Source organism: Seriola dumerili, unplaced genomic scaffold (assembly GCF_002260705.1).
Source record: "Seriola dumerili isolate Sdu_G_001 unplaced genomic scaffold, Sdu_1.0 BDQW01000435.1, whole genome shotgun sequence".
NCBI classification, from domain to species: Eukaryota; Metazoa; Chordata; class Actinopteri; order Carangiformes; family Carangidae; genus Seriola; species Seriola dumerili.
The window spans coordinates 987014-1009692 of record NW_019174690.1 but is presented as its reverse complement, the minus strand read 5'-3'; the positions used below and the strand labels follow the sequence as shown (position 1 = coordinate 1009692).

General features: G+C 40.2%; 2 protein-coding genes across 3 annotated transcripts; both read left to right on the top strand.

Moving 5' to 3' along the window:
- The first annotated feature begins 11153 nt into the window (after positions 1-11153).
- LOC111234127 lies at positions 11154-13336 on the top strand. Of its 2 annotated transcripts, none has more exons than XM_022762058.1 (4): positions 11154-11440; positions 12435-12722; positions 12855-12924; positions 13086-13336. In XM_022762058.1, the coding sequence occupies exons 1-4, from the start codon at positions 11266-11268 to the stop codon at positions 13102-13104; spliced, it is 552 nt and encodes a 183-aa protein (XP_022617779.1). In that variant the 5' UTR covers positions 11154-11265; the 3' UTR covers positions 13105-13336. The 2 variants fall into 2 exon arrangements, with proteins under 2 accessions (XP_022617779.1, XP_022617778.1); XM_022762057.1 differs by having other exon boundaries at positions 13081-13336.
- A 2199-nt stretch (positions 13337-15535) lies between these two features.
- snrnp48 (small nuclear ribonucleoprotein U11/U12 subunit 48) lies at positions 15536-21626 on the top strand. Its single transcript, XM_022762056.1, has 9 exons — positions 15536-15760; positions 16653-16766; positions 16925-16985; positions 17659-17739; positions 19145-19318; positions 19734-19855; positions 20837-20934; positions 21071-21193; positions 21386-21626. Exons 1-9 carry the CDS (start codon positions 15623-15625, stop codon positions 21468-21470), a joined length of 996 nt encoding a protein of 331 aa, XP_022617777.1. The 5' UTR covers positions 15536-15622; the 3' UTR covers positions 21471-21626.
- Positions 21627-22679: the final 1053 nt, after the last annotated feature.

Sequence of the window (22679 nt, the reverse complement as noted above, 5' to 3'; positions counted from 1 at the left end):
TGAGACACCCTTTGGACAGAGGTTGCATCGTCCCCATGTGTCACAGTGAAGAGGCTACCATGACCTCATCCACACTGTGCTTGTAAGTGAATGGTATCTGGAGACACTGCTCACGAAGCATCTCAAAGAGGGGACGGATTTTGTAGAATCGGTCTGGACTTCCATCACACTGCCGATTATCATTAAAATGAATGAACCGGCGTAACACCTGGAATCTCTTCCTTGTTGCCTGATGGCCAAAAAGTAACTCAGAAAGTGACAAAAATGACTTACTTAGGAAAGTCTTTCATCATTTTCACAATGTACTAACACTTAATGTTGAATATTTACACCAATGGATGAACAGAAGTCTTTATTTTATCATAAATAGTCTATTTTAATTACATTAGCTTAGTTTCACTACACTTACCATAAAGAGACAAATCAACCATTTGGTTGAGCATGTTTTTAAAAAATGATTAGATATTTAATTTCAGTGTTTTTGTGGTTTCAAGCAACATAATTCTGTTCAGTAAGGCCTGTAACACTATCATATGTCAAAAAAGTATTCCTACCTTTCATAGTTTCACCAAAAACAGTCAAAATGTCTTAATTGATTTTCTTCTTTCTCGCTTCCTGGTTGGAGGGAAGTCGTAGCGGCATGCTATAGGCAGACACAGTGACATCTTGTGGACTTTTTTTAGTATAACATACCTTTACCAAGTGGTAGAGATGGCTCAATCAGCTTGAGTTAAGTGAGGTACTCCTCTCATTGAAATATAGTGAGTCAAAGTGTGCTAAACCATATGGTCGAGCAGGCAGTTAAAGGGTTTAATAAACTTTTGACATCATGTAAACACTAAACAACACAATGAACTGCTATTTGACTGTATGGCATTCACAAGAAGTCCCCATCCAATTTATATCACTTATTAAGTGATATTTGATAGATTTACAATGCTTGGTAATTTTGGGTAGCAATATGTTCCAGTCGGGAACCAAACCGGCAACCTTTGGTTCCGCAGTTTCCTATGCCATACACTAGTTAAGTGTCATGTTTGGTCATATTTCTCAAACTAATGGAGCGTAAACCGTGTCCAATAACTTGTGATGGGCAGCAGTGACACTAATGACTATCAGTTCACTGTGAGTTCAACCTGCTGTAGTCATAGACTGTATATTAAAATGGACGTAGTCTCCGGGGCTGAAAAGTGAAGTCAACGCGGAAGTGCCTTAATGTGCAATATCACCGAGGTTCCGCTGGGGGCAGACTCCAAAAAACTCTGGTTCCAATACACACTCATTATAAAAACACCAACTTCTCTCATGAAATACTCAGTCGATGAATTTTATCCGGAACTCATTACTGTGTGATGGGCTAAATTCACACTTCTTGTTCAGTGTTCTGGTGGTCCATCTGAAAATAATCACCAAATTAATTAAATATTAGGCCTTAAAAATAGGTATTTTTGGGGGCGTGACTTTTTGATTGATATACCTGGTCTGCAATGATTGATCAGATGACGCGGCAGGCCGGGAGGTCGATCACCGGAGGATCAGTCACCGGAGGAGAGTTTGGGTCGTGAGCGTTTCGTATTGAATCAGTTACGTTGAATATTATTTTTCTCAATATTTGTCCGTGGAAGAATAATTGAGCACTGACAGTTTTGCTGTTAGTTATTTAGTTTTAATGAGTTTTCGGTTCACAGTAATTGTGGCTCATTCTTCGTCACTAACAAACTGGAGAGATGATGATGATGATATACAGTTTTTTTCGGTAAGTAAATGTTTATTTTCTCAACGTCCTACAGTTTTAATGTGTATGATGCTAGTAAAAACACTAGTTCCTTTTTTCCCCTACGTGCTTTGACCGGAGAACGGAGACAGTTAACACTTTGCTAACCTAGCTAGCTAGCTAGCGGGTAACTTAGTGCTTTTGCTTATGCTAACCGTACCTGGTCCCAAACATGCAAACGTTTGCAGGACAAGGATAAATATAGTTTAAACTTATCTCATCTCTCATGTTATTAGAAAAAGTCAGTCGCTGATAGAATTTTCTACATGCAGCAAAACATTCAGGTTTATCTCATTAACTTAATTTCTGTCTCCTCTTCTCGCTGGTATCGTATTTAGGTTCAATACACAATGTATACAGAACATTATCTTTGTGGGGGTTTGTCATTTAATACTGTGAATTCATACACAGGAGTCCTCAACTGAAGCAGATATTCATGCACCTGTCCTGACAGCTGGTATATGTGTGTGATTAACTGTGATCCACCATGTCTGAACCAAAGTGTTTGTCTTTTACTGTCATTCAGAGGAATCCACACTGAAAAACTGAATGACTGGTGCCACAGAAGGAGGACCTCATGTATGGACAAAGGAACTGCACGGACATCCTTAGTTTCTCAAATGGGCTGTGATGATGGTGATGATATGATGATGCCAGGAAAACCACTTCCAGTTCAGCTTTCCTCTGATGAGAGGACAGACCAGCTGTTTAGACATATTGATGTCACTTCCTCTTTGTGATGTCAGTTAAAAGCAACAGTATATTGTTTATAACAAAATATGTTAGTGTGATGGGGCGGGTAAATCATTTTTACAAAAAAGTATTTTTGAATAAAAATAAATATCATGTAAATAGGGACACCACATATATAATCCTGACAATAATAAAGATTTGAATAAGAAACATTACATTTATTGGTGATATTTTAGATACAAAAGTTGTTTGATATGGACATGTGAAAATATGCCATGTTCTAAGGAAAAATGGCTAAAAATATGATATGTTAGTCTTTGTAAGTAGTATTTTCTCATTTAACAATCACGGCAAGAGTACTTGACTTAATGGTTTAAGTAATTGGAAAACACACTTTTTGCACATTTTTGTGCCATATGCATCTCATCTAATGTTGCAGACCCAAATGGACCTGCTCTCACAGAATGACTCAGTTATTCATCTATACAGGATATAGTGGTATAGCTTTATTGCAGATCAACTTCTGTAAGTGCATGTATGTAATGTGCGTCCTATACATGTCTTGCTATGGTTGGGACAAATTTGTGTTTGAAACCATCAGTGTGAGGTTATTGTGGCCAGTCGTGACAGCTTCAAAAGACTTCTTTTTGAGGGACACCTGCAGTGACCGAGGTCAGCGTCAGGATAAGTCTCTAGACATGACCGAAACTGAAAGTAACATCTTTTGTACAGATTGAAACGTGAAGAATGAAGTACACGCACCGAGCAGCGGGCACATTCAAAGGTTCTCCAGGAATGTTCTAGTACTTTTAATGTTATCCTCTACCGGCGCAATCTCCCGTAATTATGTCATCAGTTCTGCTCTTGTTTAACTTTCTGCATGATATAGAAATATGTTCACCTGGATTTTAAAGTGTGTTTTGTCTATGCTAATCAGCCTGCACGCACTTCGTAACGGGATTGGTCGGAGGAGAGAGGAGGAGCCTCCAACTCCACAGCCGGCTTCTCCTATTGGTGCGGCAATGATCTTGCGAGTCCCCACCACAGCTGCGGCCGTTTAAGCATCAGAGGAAGAGAGTTTAAGAGCCCGGCCCGCACATCATTAGTGGCGGCTGACATGATAGGCAGCTCGCCTCTACCGCCTTTGTGAACATTTGTGTGTAATTTGTGATTTGGTTTTAGATGCTGGTAATGATTGTTGGGGACTGGGCTGGGTTTAAAATTCTGATTGTTAACACCTGGTTTTATGTCGCTTCTCCTTTCCCCTGGCTGGATCATAACCTAAAGACTGGGAAGACGTTGTGCCATGACTACTTTTATATGCGGATGCTGTGAACTGAAACCTGGCTCTGTGAGCAGTCAGTAAGTGAAATACTCCGTAAGTAAAATTTCCCGGGCTGTTTTATCTTCTTTTCTTGCAGAAATCAACTGACTGATACTGGATGTAAGTCCCACAGTGTCTGAGGTTTTGCTTTCTCAGCAAAGTGGTTCTACAAAGGGTTTATATCTTGATGCTTCATGTGAACAGTGCCACATCTACTGGCCTGAATGCAAAATGGGCAAAATACAAATGTTTGTACATCACAAATTGAATGTAAGTATAAGGGAAAAGCATGATTGTATTTTATATTCCAAGCGTTGATTTATATACTGTCAAAGCAAATCAAAATGTTTTGTATGCATCAAATGTCAATATCAGTCAAGTGAAGCTCAATGTCTTTGTTTTAACTTAAGTGTCAAAACTAAGTTAGTTTGCAATGTGGGCAAAGAACATGTAGCTTTACTTTTAAATGTCATCTTTGGTGGTTGTGCTGTAAAGGTGCAATATAATATCTGGCCAGAACATTAGTTTAAAAAGTTCAAAAATGAATTAACACTATCAACAGCGTGTGAAGCAGCCACAGTGACGATGTCATGATCAAGACCTCCATCTGTTCTTTTTCAGATATCCACTGAAATGAGCATGATAACCAGTCAGCACTGACCATTCCTGTGTTGTGATACCACTTTGTGACACTAGAGGCTGTGTGAGTCAGTGGCGCGCCAAGTCTGCCCTCAGTCCCACGAAGAACAACAACTTCCGGCAGAGCTTGCGTCACAGACACGCAGGAATGGCTGAACCTCCTAAAAGGTAATATTCATCTGTATCCCGCAGGACCGCTCCCGACAAGAAACCACGTTCAACGGCAAAGAAAAGAAGCAACACGAGTAAATCTCGGTGTGGCTTTCCACCGCTGAAGACGGCTCCTGAGAGGAAAGAGATGCGGTTTGATGCCGAGCTCGCAACTTTCCTGTTAGCCAGGTGACTAGCATCAAGGTTGGCTCTTTAGCTAAAAGTATAATCAGTGCAACGACTGACAAACCGTACCGACAAACATTTCAGGTGGTGATATTGATGTTGTCTACAGACGTTTTAGCGGTTACTAGGATTGTGTCTGTTGCTCTCGGCTGTTGTACAGCTAGTGACGTCAGTAACTCTAGGCTCATCTTGTAACTGATGACTGTAACTTGAGATTGTATGGAGCCAGTAGACCGAGTCAATACACTCGATCGGTTCACCATGTTGTAACCACTTTACATTACTGTTAGGAGATCAGCCATGACTGATGCATACATGCTATCATTCTCTTTTAAAAGCAAGACTTGTGTATACCACTGTGATTAAATCAGACCCGCAGTGTGTACATGTTCATACTGCTGATTCTTATACAGTATACAGTATCTCCATATTTGTATTGCTGCTTTTGTTGGTTATATAGTGTGTGTACATTGAATTCTTATCATACCTCTAGTTGTTTACTCTTCATTTCCTTGCATTTAAATTTCATAATATTCATACTGTATTTTTGCATATTCATATCTATCTTCACAATTTAATATACACACACAACAGATCTAACATGTTTGATTATAAAGAACTTGTATGATCTAAAGGAATTGTCCTATCACATGTTTGTCTGTATCAGGACCAGAAGTCCAGTCTAATCACCAATGATGGACCAGCACCTGCCTTTTCTTCTGCATCTGGCCTCATCAATCAACCCCATTACATCAACACCTTGAGGTATTATCCCTGCACATAACAGATATTGTCTATACTGTGATCTTTTGCACATGCCCTAATAACTTTTTGCACATCTTGCCCAGCTGGAGTTTTGTCATTGTAAAACACTTTTGTACATAGTTTTGTAGAATTGTTTAATTATCTTTTTTCTTTAATATATGTATCGATTGTATATTTATGTTTGACTGTTGCAGTATTTTACTTTTACTTTTTTTTTTTTTTTTTTTTTTTTAAATTTTATTTCCTCTGAATATGTTAATTGGATACTACACCAAGCCAAATATATTGTAAGTGAAAACCTGCTTGGCAATAAACCTTATTTTCTGAGTCTGTCTTTGTGATGATGTCGTCATCCCGTCCTCATGTCGCTATAGCCTGCCAAGGACCACCTGTGTGTCCTGCAGTATCTCCTTGCCCTCATAAATCTGCAAGTGTATGACACTGAGGTCACAAGTATTTAGATCCTATTTTCACACCTGAATTTTAAATTCTATTCGTAACCTCTGTCACACACTTGCAGGACTTTTGAGCACCACATTTTACAGTTTTGTGCTTTGCATGTGTACATAGACAGAAGCTCTTCCTCGTTCAGTGTTTTTGTGTTTGTGTGTCTTCTTCACATGTACATGTATCATTTGTTCAGATTTATTCCTAAAGTCTTGTTTTATTACTGTATGTGGTAAATGAAGTTGAAATGGATGATTGATAAATATGTTATCTTGTGAAGTCCTTTAAAATGCTTCAAAAACATTTCATAGTCAAGAGGAGCTGCTTGTGTCCTTATTTTTATTTTCATTTTTTTATAGCTATGGCAGAATCCACCTCGGGCCAGAACCACGCCTTGCCCAGCAAGAAATGGTAAGTCATGCACATTACTCCACCCCATACATTTAGGCTCAAATCACTCAATTAATTTCTGTTGAAAGCAGTTTGTATTTTGTGTAATTGCATTTCCACACAGATCATAGTTAAATGTTTAAGATGAGTTAAAATGATATTCTCTTAATTACATTTAAGTTATTGTCATATCAAATGCATCAGAAAACAATGGATGTGATTTAATATTTGGCTTGAATATTAAAATGCTTGTTTGGAAACTTGCTGTGTCTGATTGGTTGTTAAGGAAACAACTGTTGTTACTGTAACTATATGTGTTCCTAGGCTCAAATTAGGGTCAAAATGATTTTGAGCTTGTAATGTGATGTTCACAAATAATTCCAATGTTTGTAGTTGTAAATCAACCTTTGTAAACCTGTAAAATAAATCTGCTTGAGAAATTCAAGTTTGTGTATGTGAAACAATTGCTCTTGTGTCAAAGAGATTTGTATTTGTTGAAAGTCTGAATCAAAACTGAACAAACGATCAGTGTTGAGGTTGAACAAAGACACTGTAAAAGAAGAAATGGATTTGACGACATCTGTGTTGCAATACAGAGCAGAAAACTGTAAAACTCTGGTCAAAAGTTCCCACAGTGTGACACTGAAGTGACAAGGATCAAAATTCATACTTGTCAGTGTCTCTCACTGGGAATGTTGCACACTGAGTTTTCCAGTTTTCTGCTCTTGATCTCTGTACACAGACGTCCACAAAGCATTTCTACTTTTCCTGTGTCTTTGTTTAACCTCACCACCGATCATTTGTCCAGTTTGGATTGACACTGTCTCAACAAATACACATCTCTTTGCCTCAAGTGCAATTATTTTGACATATTGTAAACTTGAATTTTTCAAGCAGATTTATTTTCATGGTTTACAAAGTTTGATTTCCAACTACAAATATTGGAATTATTTGTAAACATTACTTTATAAGCTCAAAATCATTTTGAGCCTAATTTGAACCGGGGGCTAAGTCGGGGGCTAAGTCGGGGGCTAAGTCGGGGGCTAAGTCGGGGCTTAAAGTCGGGGGCTAAGTCGGGGGCTAAGTCGGGGGCTAAGTCCGGGGGCCTAAGTCGGTGGGGGCTAAGTCGGGGGCTAAGTCGGGGGCTAAGTCGGGGGCTTAAGTCGGGGCTTGAGTCGGGCTAAGTCGGGGGTAAGTCGTCCATTCAGGCAATGCCTGTGCTGGGGGGGCGCGAGCTAGCCGCCGGGCGGCTAGCTCTGCTTGCTGGGCGCAATGCCTGTGTGCTGGGGGGGCGCGAGCTAGCCGCCGGGCGGCTAGCTCTGCTTGCTGGGCGCAAATGCCTGTGCTGGGGGGGCGCGAGCTAGCCGCCGGGCGGCTAGCTCTGCTTGCTGGGCGCAATGCCTGTTGCTGGGGGGGCGCGAGCTAGCCGCCGGGCGGCTAGCTCTGCTTGCTGGGCGCAAGCCTGTGCTGGGGGCGCGAGCTGAGCCGCGGGCGGCTAGCTTGCTTTGCTGGGCGCAATGCCCTGTGCTGGGGGGGCGCGAGCTGTAGCCGCCGGGCGGCTATGCTCTGGCTTGCTGGGCGCAATGCCTGTGCTGGGGGGGGCGGCGAGCTAGCCGGGCGGCTAGCTCTGCTTGCTCGGGCGCAATGCCATGTGCTGGGGGGGCGCGAGCTAGCCGGCGTTTTTGTTGAGCATTAGCGGCTAGCTAGATTGCATTAGCATTAGGCAGCTAGCTTAATTAGCAGTAGCATTAGCATTAGCATTTTTTTTTTATTGATTCTTTATGGGTGAAAAATCATGGACAAGCAGCATGTGGGGTGGGGCTAGCTTGCTAGCATTAGCAGCTAGCATTAGCATTAGCATTTTTTTTTATTGATTCTTTATTGGTGAAAAAAACATGGACAAGCAGAACACAGGGGGGTGGGCGCTAGCTTGCTAGCATTAGCAGCTAGCAATAGCATTAGCATTTTTTATTTTTCTTTATAGGTAAAAAAAACTCAGACAATTAGAACATGTTACTGTTGGTGGAAAGACTGTGGAGGGAAGAGATGAAGAGACGACAGGACAACGTTTTCTATCTTCGTTTATAACTTTTAATTGACATTTATTATATTTGATTTGTTGCATTTGGAGTGGTGTTTCTGTCACCTGATGTCTCATGATGATGTCAGTCCAGTGTCCCCTCTCTTTTAGCTCTGTATTTGATGTCCACGAGCTCCTGAGGGAAATCTGTCTCTTTAGCTTCTTATTGCTCCATATGTTCAGCAGCTGCTCTCGGACCGTGTCTGTCTGCTGTTTGCTGCTGAGGAGGTCGTGGACAGTGCATCATGTGCTGTGGTGCAGTGGATGGATGGGCATCGGTTGAGAAAACTAAGGTCATCACATGACTCACTATCACAGGGTGAGGAGCCCTGGAGAGAGATCATCAGTTTCACCTGTACCTCAAGTTCTATTAGTTAGTTTATGATAAGTTTATTGCGCTACAGTGACAGTGATATTACAAGATGAGACGGACAGTTCAGGACATCTAGCACCAGTTACACAGTGAACCTTTCTAAGACAGTCTGCAGTTACTTACCTCTGCCCCATTAACCCCATTACTGTTCTGTTCAAAGAAATGCATTTTATTAAGTGTTGCTGTATATTGGGTAAACTTGAAATAAAGGGCTGATTTGTTTTAGCACTTGTGTCCTTGAGTTCTATTTTTAATTCATATATATGTATTAGGTGAACCTGGATGAAACTAATGCAGTATAATGGAACAGGCCTGCAGTAAATCCTCCTTCATGAGGATTATAATGTTCAGTATTTACTGAATCTGTTTGAGAAGTGTTGTTTTATTTTAATGGTCATTGTGGGGGCTGTGATTGTTGTTGTGGTAATGTTTAAGTTGCAGATCAACTTCTGTAAGTGCATGTACGAGTGTGTATACATGTCTTGCTGTGGTTGGGACAAATCTGGCTTTGAAACCATCAATGTGAGGTTATTGTGGCCAGTCGTGACAGCTTCAAAAGGCTTTTTGAGGGACAGCTGCAGTGACTGAGGTCAGAGTCAGGATGAGTCTCTACGACATGAATGAAGCTGAAAGTAACGTCCTTTGTGCAGATTGAAACGAGAGGAGTGAAGTACAAGCACCAAGCAGCAGGAACATTCAAAATTTCTCCAGGAATTTTCTTGTACTTTTAATGTCATCCTCTACCGGCGCAATCTTCCTTGATTGTGTTATCAGTTCTGCTCTTTCTTGTTCAACTTTTTGCATGATATAAAAATATTTTCAACTGAGTGCAGCACAGTCACCTGGGTAACGTGTGTTTTGTCTGTATGCTAATCAGGCTGCGCAGACTCCGTGACGTGACGGGATCCTCAGCAAACGTCATAAGAAACCACACATGTATTCAAGACTAATAACAGTCCTAATTGTGATGGGATATTGAATAGCCTATGAGGTGGAGACCCATGTAAATTAGCCTATAAGTGATCTCGGAAGTATTACGGTTCTTCTTAGTGCAGTGCAACCCAGAGGTGGGTAGTAACGCGCTACATTTACTCCGTTACATTTACTTGAGTAACTTTTGGGATAAATTGTACTTCTAAGAGTAGTTTTAATGCAACATACTTTTTACTTTTACTTGAGTATATTTGTGAAGAAGAAGCGCTACTTTTACTCCGTTCCATTTATCTACATTACGCTCGCTACTCGCTACATATTTTTATCGATCTGTTAATGCACGCTTTGTTTGTTTTGGTTTGTCAGAGACCTCCAAAGTAGGATCCATCGCATGACTGCGTTTCACCAATCAAATGCAGTCACTGGTGATGTTTGACTCCGTTTCACCAATCAAACAGAGCCAGGCGGTCACATGACTAACTGCACACGAACTTTCAGCGGCAAACACCGGCAGCAAAGAAGCAGAACACAATGGCAACAACAAGCGCTTCGCGACAATTTTAATGTATTATTATTTAATTTATTATTGTTTTAGTTGCTTAAAAGATATTCTTGGCTCTGAATTTGTTCATTGCTATTTTTATGTTTTTGTGCATTATTTGTTGCCGTTATCATTAAACGAACAGGTTACTCATCAGTTACTCAGTACTTGAGTAGTTTTTTCACAACATACTTTTTACTTTTACTCAAGTAAATATTTTGGTGACTACTCTTTACTTTTACTTGAGTAATAAAATTCTAAAGTAGCAGTACTCTTACTTGAGTACAATTTCTGGCTACTCTACCCACCTCTGCAGTCATTGTACGTAGTTCCGTGATACGGTTATTTACTGTAATTTTACGGTATCCGTTTGGAAACTTTGCTGCCAGTGCTTTTACCGTTTTTTTTAGTTTTTTTTTTTTTACAGTGTATGCAAACTACAAATTACATTTCAGGTTGCAAGTTTTGAACAATAATATAAAGTCCCACACATATTCTGTGACAAACGCATCTTCTAATTAAGAAAGTGATAATGTAAGACTGACAAAAATAAAAGCATTAGTTGTTCACTTTGTTGAATCACTTCAAGCCTCTGAAAGTTGATTTTATTACTTTGGTTAAATAAATGAAAGTCAGTAGCAATCCTAAAAGTGAGTACACCACATTTATAGATCTGAAACACTAGAACTTGCTCTGAAAAATGCACAGGGGTGGTCTAAAGTATTCTTGTAAATCACAGGTATGATCCTTTAATGCATTACATCAGTATTTGACAAAAGCTGCCCAATCAGCTCGTTCTCTGACTCTTGCTCCTGCTGGGTCCGATTCCGGTCCTCTAACTCTCCATCTTTCATTTCAGAGACAGAGCTGGGAGGAATAGGACGGGTCAGGGACTCTCCAGTTCACCACCTTGACCACACACACACACACACACACACACACACTCACAAAAGATCGAGCTCAGCCTGAAATGCACAGACTGAATCCTGAGTGTTGGGTTTGGTCGCCTGGACCTCCTCCTCTGTGTCGCCCTCCTCAACACTCAGGGAGCCTCGCTTCAGGCATGCTGAGCCACCAAGAAGAGGAGGAGGAGGAGGAGGAAGAGGAGGCAGGAGAGCATCATGCTGTTTTCTGCTACACTACAAGTAGGTTTAAGGTTATTCATCTACATGTGAAAACAAGTTGTGGCAGTAAAAGCAGCTAACTCAGCAGCTAACTCTTGATGTACCACAAGTAAAGACTGAACTTGGGAAGACTCCTTTCCCAAATTAACAAAGTACATTCAAGTTTCATCTCATTAAATTAATTTAAACTTTTAATTTGGACTTTTTTAGAGATGACTGACTATTTTGCTTGTGCATGACTGGCTGCAATTTGTTGTGTGTATTTTTTGTGTCTTACTTCTCCTGCTATAAGGTTAGAAAAATGAGCTTGTTGTTCAGTGTCACTTCCTCTCAGCCTGCTGCCGCAACACGTCAGAGCTTCATCAAAACAATTTGGCTTTGAATCAATCCTCCAATGCATGTTTTTGCGTGTTTGTGTGCCAGTATATGTAGCTGGCCGGTGCCTGAAGTCCCTGTCCAAACCCAGCAGGTCTAATCAGCAGATACAGGAAACAGAAGGATCAGACATATGATTCAGCCACGACGTGCAGCTCTAAGCCAACACCCTGCATTCACCTGATGTGTGTTTACAGTTGAAAAAGACTGTGCTAAATAAAACTGGCAGAAAGCAAAGCATGATGATCTACAGTGCATCCAGGTTGACATCACACAATCTAGCAATGATAACTCTACTCCTTATTTTTCTGTTGCTATTTTTGATTTGCTGTTATTGGAGGATTTATGAGAGAAAAAAAATTGTAATCAAGGATTTTAAACAAAAAAACAGGTATTAATAGTTTTGACAGCCTTTGAATAAATAGAAAAACAAATCAAGTCAATACACTGTTTGCCCTGATTTTTTTACCTGTAAATCTGCATGTATGAATATGAAAATTAGGCAACAAAATGAAGAGATTAGTTACATACTGATGAGAGTTCAATTTGTCTTACATGCCAGACAATCCATAGCTACACTGCTCAGCAGGTAGAGAGGACTGTCCACTCCAATAACTCTACTTCTCACCTGTCTCTGCAGGTGACATCATCGGTCAGGCTGCTGATGCTCAGTGGTCAATCTCTGATCCCCCCGTTCAGTCAGGGATCCCCTGCAGCTCTGGCCTGGCTGCACGAGGCCCCGCTGCTCCTGCCTCAGGGCCACCAGTGATTGATTGTGACCCGGGAGACTTATCCCAGCATGTGATTGGTGGTTGCTGCTGGGAGGGTCCGGGCATGGAGACCCAAGGATGTGTATGTGTCTATGGGCAGAGGGAACCAGAAGGTCTGGGCCCCTGCTGGCCTGGATCTTCATACGTTTACTACGGATGTGAGTGTTGCTCTGATGTTTCCTGTCTTATCTTTGTACTTTTTGAATGCCCCCCCCCCTCTAAAATACACACAATACACTCAAGTAACAGTAGATGTAACACAAAAATATTCTCGTATTTGCTTTGTGCAGTGAGGACGAACCTGGTGGTTGGCGTGGAGGTGGTGGAGGAGGTTGCTGTTGAAGACACTGTAGAAGTAATGTAAGCACGGCAAGAATTTATTACGCTAATGATGCTAATTGTACCTCTAACGCACTGAGTATTTCTCTTACATTAATTATACAGCTGTGACACAAGAACACGATCATACATACATGTGTTGTTGAAAAAGATGGCTGCTGTCTGTTCTCTCCTCAGAACAGAGGACATATATACAGATGATCTGCTGCATCCTGGGCTGCTGCAAGACAACCATTTGTATCCCACATGAACCCATGTTCAGTGTGTCCAGTTAAGACTTTATACACTATAAACAAAGATATTGTTCACATTACTGTCAGATTTGCTTGTATTTTATATATTTATCCTATTTACCTTTATCCTATTGCCATGTGTCTTTCATATGCTCCTTTTTGTAAATAAAAACCCAGTCAAATGTGATTTAGAAAACAAAAAAATGACTTATTTAGCTTTTTGTTTTAATATAATATAGGTCCGTGCATGAAGTATAATTCTTCTGCAGTTGTTCACGTTGTATAATGAAAAATGCCAGTTGAGGGGGTATTGCCTAATTTCATTGTCCGGCCTGTGCTAAATGTAAATGTATGATGACATTTATGAGCTCGTTCTTCATTAGCCGATGCGGCCTGAACGGTGTTTCCATGCGTTATTGTCCCACTGAATGAAGACGTGCAATCCAATTCAGCGCACCAAGTGGCAAACTGCCGTGACGTCGCCCTTTGGGTTGTGAACTGCTGTTTTGAAGCCTCGAGTTTGGCTTAATGGACGTTGCCATCTTGTTTTTTTTGGAGCCAGAAGAAACCATATTATGATGAGAGGGTGGAGCTGGGGAGCAGGGATTGGTGGATCTGACCTGTGTCACCGAGGACACCAAGTACACCCACCCGCATCGGCAACAGGCTCCTGGCTGAGCCGTGCCAAGGTGCTGCTAAAACGGTTAGCTATCACAATTCGAGGTAAGGAGAGGTTGGAGTAATAGGTGAGACACGACGACTTGAGACTTGAGGAGAAACCCTGCTGAACTCCATTCAGTGTTTTAATGGCTCCTTTTATTCTCCTTTGTAAAACTGAGCGATACTAGAGCTGCTACGGAGCAATATGTGAGGCTACATGGGAAAGTGGTCTCACACTTTTGGACACCACTGTATATAAACTAACACTAGACTGAGAGGTGTTCCTAATATTTTGTCCATCCCTTTATAGGAATTAGATTTGACAAAATATTAGGAACAGTTCTCAGTATATCCCAGTACACTTAAACATTACCACAATTACAATTACAGCCTCCACAATGACCATTAAAATAAACCAACACTTCTCAAACAGATTCAGAAAATACTGATTATAATCCTCATGAAGGAGGATTTAATGCAGGCCTGTTCCATTATACTGCACTAGTTTCATTCAGGTTCACCTAATACATACATATGAATTAAAACTAAAAATCTAGGACACTTACAAATGCTGAAACAAATCAGCCATTTATTTAAAGTTTACACATTATACAACACTTAATGAAATGCATTCCTTTGAACAGAATGGTAATGGGGCAGAAATACGTGACTGCAGATTGCCTTAAAAAGGTACTGTTGGAGGAAAAAGTAGTCCGGACTTTTTTGGATTGTTTTATTTTGAATAATCTTATAAATCGTTAAATTCATTCATCAATGAACAATGTCAGCAAGCTAGCTGCTCATGCCAACTACTAATGAAAATGGGGGGCAGCTCTTTGTACTGTACATGCACATGTTCATTGCTGCCATTATCATTTATTGCAATTATAATATATCATTGTTAGCGTTATAATTGTTAGCAATACTAATTGTTATTGTAAAAATAAATTATATATTTTTTATCATTGTCATTATTATTATTATTATTATTATTATTATATACAATCACAAACAAAATGTCACTTTATATACTTTGTCGCTTGTCTATCGTGCTTCATGGTTAAAATGTCTTCTGTGTCACCTTCTGTTTGTCCGTCTGTCACCAATAAAAATAAAAAAAAATGCTAACGCTAGCTATCCTCCCACCTGGGAATAAACATTGCAACTGTTTAGCGGTGTCAGTCCTACCGAGCCAAGAACTTTCACATCACCAAGACGTCTTACACTGAGGTGAGCCTCAGGATGACGCTCGACTTATTCTCCACCCATAAAAATTTCCGTTCGTAATAATAAAATTCTTATAATATATCCATGATTTTATATACAGTCTATGCTTGTACCATAATTCCAGTAATCATTGGAAATTTATTCCCGATCAATTGTGGGCTATCTGAAAATCCTATAACAGTTATGAATTATGTTCATTATATACACAGTTTGTTTATTTATTTAGTTTAGCTCTCCTTAAAGTGACCGATGCAGCCAGCACGTTTGCTGTTTCCGGCTCTTAACTTCCTTGTTCAATTTTCATGGTACAAGTTGGATAATGGAACAAACTGACGCTTTGGTGCTGTGAATTGAATTGAATTCATTATACAACGTTAACTGCAAAGGAATTATACTTCATGATATAATATAATGTAATATAAAAGAACGCACCTTAAATAGTCGACTTCAACTACCAGCATGCATCGCTTCTGTTATCCCACCAACGTACCGGTATACGGCATCAGCTCGCGCAGAATATGGCCGCTGTGACTGGAGTGAAAACAAACACTGATGATTTCTGGGTGAAAGCTTCGTAGGTTTGGATTTAAAACGCTAAAATGGCTGACCCATTGGAAATACAAACTGTTCAGGATCGTCTCAATCGTCTGAAGGAGCTGACAGAGTTTACTGAAAACTGCAGGAATCAGCTGAGCGATATATTTAAAACGCTGGGATGGTCGATGGACTACAAGCAGGTAACGGTTAGCTAACGTTAGCTTAGCGTTTAGTCTTCAGTCGAAATAAAAAATAGTCTTTGAAAATTACTCGTAGCTTAATGAACTTATCATGTTATCAAAGTAATGTAAAGGAGGGCGTTGTTTCTTAGTTGTTGCCGAGCCCAGCGCTACACCGAGCTTTAACATTTAAGGTATATTAACGTTAACCGTTAAATCGGTTAATTCTGGTTTTCTGATAGTGTTAACGGTAATGCTAACAATGACCCTACGTCAGAAAACTGTATACATTATATTACTGTGGAATTTCCCCTCGTGTGTTTTATTCCAACGACATCTGTGTATATACGCTCAGTGAGCACTTAATTAGGAACACCATGTTAACACTGGCTAGTAGCCATGTATGTACTATTAGAACATGGTAGTAGCCACTGAATTACAACAGGGCTGCCGTGCACCTTCTGGTTGAATGCCAAAATTATACACATTTGCACCTTATGTGTCAGATCTAGCGGGAAGGAATGTCTAAATGCACCATTCAGATGTTGTCTGGATGGTGCCTTCTACGAAGAATTAATTTGTGTACCCTGCCCACATAGGTTTTCCCTCCCCTAAAGGAATGTGGGGTATTTTTAAATGTGGTTTTGTTATTGTCTAACAACATGAACTAGATTAGATATAGCTTCTCTACGTTCCAACTACCACACAGGCATCCTCAACTTACAGGCAATGCTAGTCTGGTGCTGAAATTTTCTGTCTGTTTAGACTGGAAGGTCAAACATGTTTGAGTGTGCATAGACAGACACACAAAGTGTGTGTGTGTCTGTGCTGTCTGAAAATAAATAAAAAATAACTCACCATCATATATGCGTAATTCACAGCTTTAAAATAACTGTTTGTGGTGTTTTCTTAGGAAGCGATGGAGCAGTGTCCCTACGACCCCGATCACAGAGTCCCAGTCAGGAGCATAGAGAAACACAAAGCGGCCTGCCGCCTCAGAAAGATGGGTTACTCGGCCGAGGAGCAGGTAGTTCAGTGAGAATGACAAAACAAACTGACTTCAAAAGTTTCTCGTCGTCATGTGACAGACCACTGTAAACACTATGAACTCTAGTGTCAATGTTCTGCCATTTTTAATGCACATAATCATTAAGAGAGCAGTGAAGTTTTATCTCTATTTTGCAGGCGGAGATGTACGACCACTCTGTGTGTTATGAAAACAGCAGTGTCAGAACCTTTACAATGGGTGAGTCATTATGATGACTATTACTACAAATTGCTGTCCTCCTATTGCAGCTTATCAAGGTAACATGCTCAATAAAATGTCCTTTTTTCCATTTTAGATTTGAAGAAAATGTCTTAAACAATAGAATTATAATGATGTTTTCCTTCACAAGGATCTGTGAAGATAATTTAACTGCAAAACAATGCAAAAAAATACAACCTCTGTTATGAAATATTGAGGCTCAGTATAGGAGTTTTCCAAGCTCTAAAGGCCAGCTAATTAAAGTCAGGATGTTCTGCAAAATGGTCTTTATGTATTTATTTTCTAATTGCTGTTTAACATGTTTTGAAATATAAGAGAACCTAAAAAACAGATATAGTTTAGTAGGACAGGAACAAAAAATCTTCAAGTCCTGTAAGTTATTATGAAATAGAAATGATAATTTTAAAAGAACATTTAAAGTGTTTGTTATTTAAAGAATACAACCACTGAACCCACCTTCCACTTCCTCACCTTTTACTGGGGATAAGTTCAGTCTAAAATAAAGTTTTTCATCATATGCACAAAATTTGTGATGGAAAGAAATAGGTGGGAAATGGAGAGAAACGATTAAATTTAGAAGATAAATGTAGGTTCATGTTCAGTTTTAGTTCCTGTGTCCTAAGCTGGACATCATGATGTTTCCCTCATTCAGACAAATCTACCCAGCACCAGGTGATCCTACAGGCGAGATCCACTGCACCACTGATGAGGATGGAAGGAGTCTTCTGGCAAGGTATCAGTCAATATCATAACGGTTTCCTACAGAACCGTTTCCTCTGATGTTGTATTGTCCTGATCAGAGATCCAACACTCATTAGAAGCAAAAGCACAGTTAGATTTCTCAATTCAAGTCTTACATTCCAGATACAACGAAAGACCAGTAGGTGTCACTAGAGAGTTATCTTGTGTAAAACCCACAAACTCAGCACTTAGGTCTAAACTCTCTCAGCCTGCACCCACCTCCTTTTACTCCAAAATTCAATCCCATTAAATGAGAAGATTCTGAAAATATTCAGATACTTTTTACCTGGATGTGTAATCTTTATGTAATATCATCTTTCTGCTGATGTGTGTGTGTAATGTGTGTTATGTGTTCGACAGGGGTGAGTATTAGGGAGACGATGGGCTCTAGAAAGTTCTGCTGCTCTGGTTCAGGCTTGCCTGATTACGTGCAGTATCCTTTAATGTCATATCCTTTGTAACGACAGGGCTGGGGGATTGTCGCAGACACACACACACACACACACACACACACACACTTTCCCCTTTATGTGTTGGGGAGAGTCCAGTCCATACATTTAGACTTGTCAAAAAAAAAATTTTCTCTGTACAAAAATGAATGTCACTTCCTTTTTCCATGAAGTCCACTGCTAAATGAATCCCAGTTAAAATCACCTACTGATTTATCTCATTAGCTTGATACTGATCACAAAGGAGAAGATAGAGAACAGATAAGAGGAACAGATGAGCAGCAGCTAAAAAGAAGCAGAGTAGGAGGATGTTGAATTAAAAACAAGCTGAGGAACTTGTTGAGCATCTTTATCAGATTCTCTTGTGATCTGTGACATGGACCCGATGTCATAGAAATACATTTTAAAAATCACAAGAACATTAGTCATGATTCCAAAGGTAATTTTCATTTTCTCTATTAACTCACTTTGATGTGTTAAACATCACAAAGTTTTAGCTCATTTGTAGCACATAAACTACAATTCTGTGAGTTATGTTGTGTAAATTTGTGTCCAGTTTTGATATGCGTTGAGCTCGAGTCATAATGATAATCGCTCTTTTAGTGTTTTCTTTCTTTCCTCCAAATAAGTAAGAACCTCTTTTTTTCCAAAATATAATATCAGAATCTAATTTGTGTAAATTGAGGAGCTGCTCTGCTTCACAGTCCAAAGAGTAAAACCACATTAGTTTGTGTTTTCCCCCTTGGAGCTGATGAAGAACTTATGGAGACGATCAACACCAGTTGGACTTCTATCATGGAGACCAGTTCTGTTGACCGTATCCAGATGTGTAATTAGTGAAATGACAGAATGTTTTTGAATAAACAAGCTGTCAGGCTGATGTGTATGTGTGTGTTCGCTACTCTCAGTCATCCCTCGGTGTGTGAAGCTTCTCTGGCTCTCCATCAGGTCAGTACTCCGGCCAGCCTGTCGACGTGCCTCAGAACCACAAGCGAGCTGTGTGTGACCTCACTGTGGCCGACCGATTGGCTCTGTACGATCACGTGGTCAGCCAGCGGAAGGAAGCTGCTTCCTCCAGCAACGAAGACCTCTACGTAGATTTGGTGTCCAAACTGCAGAAGGGTGAGATTTGCACGACATGGTGAAGACCTGAGGTTATCAGAAACTTGCAGCCTGATTTACACTATGAAAGTAATGCCTCTCTTGTTTTTTGTTTTTATATGAGGACCACAATGGAAGTAGATTAGTTACTCCATATTTTTAATTATCAAATAAATTCAGTCAGTCATTCAGTCGAGCCTTCCAAACATCAGAAAGATAAAGTGACAGGTGTCAGATGGTCTGAATGTGAAAAATAGATTTTTTTTTGTTACAGGATGTTTTTCAAATTTTCAAATTCAAAATCTGTTTCACACTCAGAAATAGTTTCCCTTTGACTTTTTAGGCTTTTTTCGTTTTGAAGAATAAAGAAAGAGAAGTTTTTCCCTCAGTGCAGTTCTCTGGTAAAATGAGAGCGTTTCTGTTTTCGTGTGTACAGATGACGAACAGAACGAACCAAAGACTCATCTCGAGCTGATGGCAGAGATGAGGGACTACAAGAGGCGGCGTCAGTCCTACCGAGCCAAGAACGTTCACATCACCAAGAAGTCTTACACTGAGGTACGAGTGAGCCTCAGGACGACGCTCGACCTGTTCTCCACCCATAAACATTTCTGTTCGGAGTTACAGTAAACGCATCGCTCCACAGATCTATGTGTGTTTTTTAGAGTTCAAACAGCTTTGTCTTCACTAATAAGAGAATGGGGCAGAAAACCAGAACCATCACAGGTGACTGTGGCCTACTCAACACGCACACAGTGTTTTTTAAAATGTTGCTTTTTCTGTATGTTTTGGCCTTTGGTCCACACACAAACTTTGTTTTAGGAGACATCCTGAAAACAGACCTGATGCTCAACACCAAGTTCCTGACAGCAGAGCTTGTAGTCCAGCACACAAAAACACTTGACCTGCTCATCTATGACCGTTTAATGTGGTGAAATTTAATGGAGGACACACCGACCTTAGTGCTCCGTGGATTTGGTGCAAAAGTAATTTGCAAATCCTGTCACTGTGACTGATGTTTTGAGATGCTTTCAGGTTGAACATGAAGTGCTCCTGAAGTCTGATGAAGTTTTGTCACGATTAATTCACATTAATGTGGCGTCTGGAAAGCCACATACGACCAGACGATCTGAGGAAGTCGAGTATGCAGGTGCAGGAAGTAAAGAAGTAAAGGGGTCACACTCTTTCCATTTTCCTCCAGAAGCGAGGCACTGACCCTCTGCCTGCTCTCTGATTCAGCAGCTGTGTGTGTGTGTGGAATTCATTTTTCTGCACATAAATGAATAATTCAAGACATTTCTGTCCATCTAAGTTTTTAACTGTGTTTGAATGTAGAGTTTCAAAGTGGAGAAGTCATGCACACAGAAAATCTTAATGTGTGGGCGAATGCTTTGACGTTGGCTCAGATGAATTCTGTCTGAGAGAAGCTGTGTGTAACTATAAGAACCTGAAGCTGACCCAGAGCACGGCTCCTCAGCAGAAGTCTTTCCTGTTTAAATAAAGTTTAAGAAACTCATTGATTATTTGGCCTCACTGTAGGTGATCAGAGAGGTGATCAACGTCCACTCAGACGAGCTCGCCAGACAGTGGAGAGAGGACGAGGACGAGTCGACACGATCTGAACACTCCTCCCACAGGTACAAGAAACACTCTGACCTCTGACCCCTTTCAGCTTTCTGTATTGTTGTTGATTAAGGAAATTAAACCTTTTATCAAATGGATGAAATCTGAATGATTTCTAATGTCTTATGGTGTTTTTTTTTTGTCTAACAGGCGTCGGTTGGATGAAAGGAGATCAGCGTCCTCAGAGTCTCACAACTCCCACAGCAAACGCCATCGCAGCCGGGAACGAAGCCAAGACAGAGAGAGCAAGAAGAAGAAAAGGAAGAAGGAGAGGTGCGACAGGGCGACTTCTATCAGTGGTTTATGACGAGTTACCACCATGTATATTCTTCTCTTGCTTAAAACCAATGAGATGGGAAGAATCACTGGTCCAATTTTTATTGACTAAAAATGTCTTTGGATTTTAAAAGAGCAAAATGCTCTGTAGATGTTGTGGTGACCATTTTGTTTTTTGAATCTGGACAGGGATTCCCGTTCCCCCAGTGACCACCACCACGAACGCAAGAAGAAGAAAAAGAAGAAGAAGGAGGAGCGGGAGAAGGAGAAATGAGAGTCCTGGATCAGCAACAACAGAAATCTGATAGGATGAGGTCAAGGGTGGTCGTGACCTCTACAGGTCAAAATATGTCAGATGTCGCATGTTAAGTGTTTAAACTTGAGGATTTGGGGAAGTCATAAGTGAGAATAAAGTTTTGGGAACAAACAACATGGACATTTGGACATTTTGTGCTTCACAGACACTGTGCAGCTCAGCTGTTCAGTGTTTTACAGTGAAACTACAGGTCTGCTGAACACACTCCACCTGCCTCCGCCTGATTGGCTGAGAGTGATTTCCAACTAGAGACTACTTGGAATTTTTGGACAGGAGTGTGATAGCTGGCACACTTTCACTACAGGGTCAAAGGTCACCCTGTTTCAAACCTAATGTTACTGTGTGTTTACACAGGATTTCTACAGTCTTAAGAAAACAATGGAAAATCTTTTTAATTTGAAATTTGAATTTTTTTAATGTCTAGATTAGTTTTATTCAAGAAATAACTAATACTTAAAACCAACAGGAAGTTATTTTAAAAACCACATGATCATTCTGTAGAACAACTCACTCACAGGAGATCCAGTGCTGCAATTGGTCTAAATCCAAACATGGTTCCCATGGGGCCTTGAAATCATTGAAAGTTTTTGAATTTGACAATAAAATCAAGGCCTTGAAATCTTCTGAAAATAGACACGAGTTATGGAAAGTCTAGATCACTGTAACAACTGACCAGAAGTGTTGACACATTCAAACCTCTTTTTATTGTATGAGTTTCTATGAAGCTGCTGAATCTTGGTGTTGTAACAGTAATTAACAGTAATTAACCATGATCTGTGTCTCAAACTGTGCCGTGTTGGCTCCTTGAATTTGAGGGAATTGGGCCTGGAAAGTCCTTGAAAAGTCCTTGAATTTGATGTTAAATCTGCGTCAAAGTTGCAGCAGAGACCTGTAACACTGAAATCTATTTTAACAATCAGCTTGATTCATTTGAATTAAATCTCATTAGTTTCTCACATTGTAGTGCTTTTCATTTGCGGTTGTTGTAGTGATGCTGCCACAAGATATGTCCTTTTGATATAATGAAGGTTATTTTGACGAGATGAAATCTGTTGCTCCGTGTTTAAACTGGTCTGTGCAGCAGAAAACTATAGGATCCATTTGAGCTACAGCAGATTCAGTGTTTGTAGCCTCTTGTGAAGCGTAAAGTGTCGTCATATCGTAAGT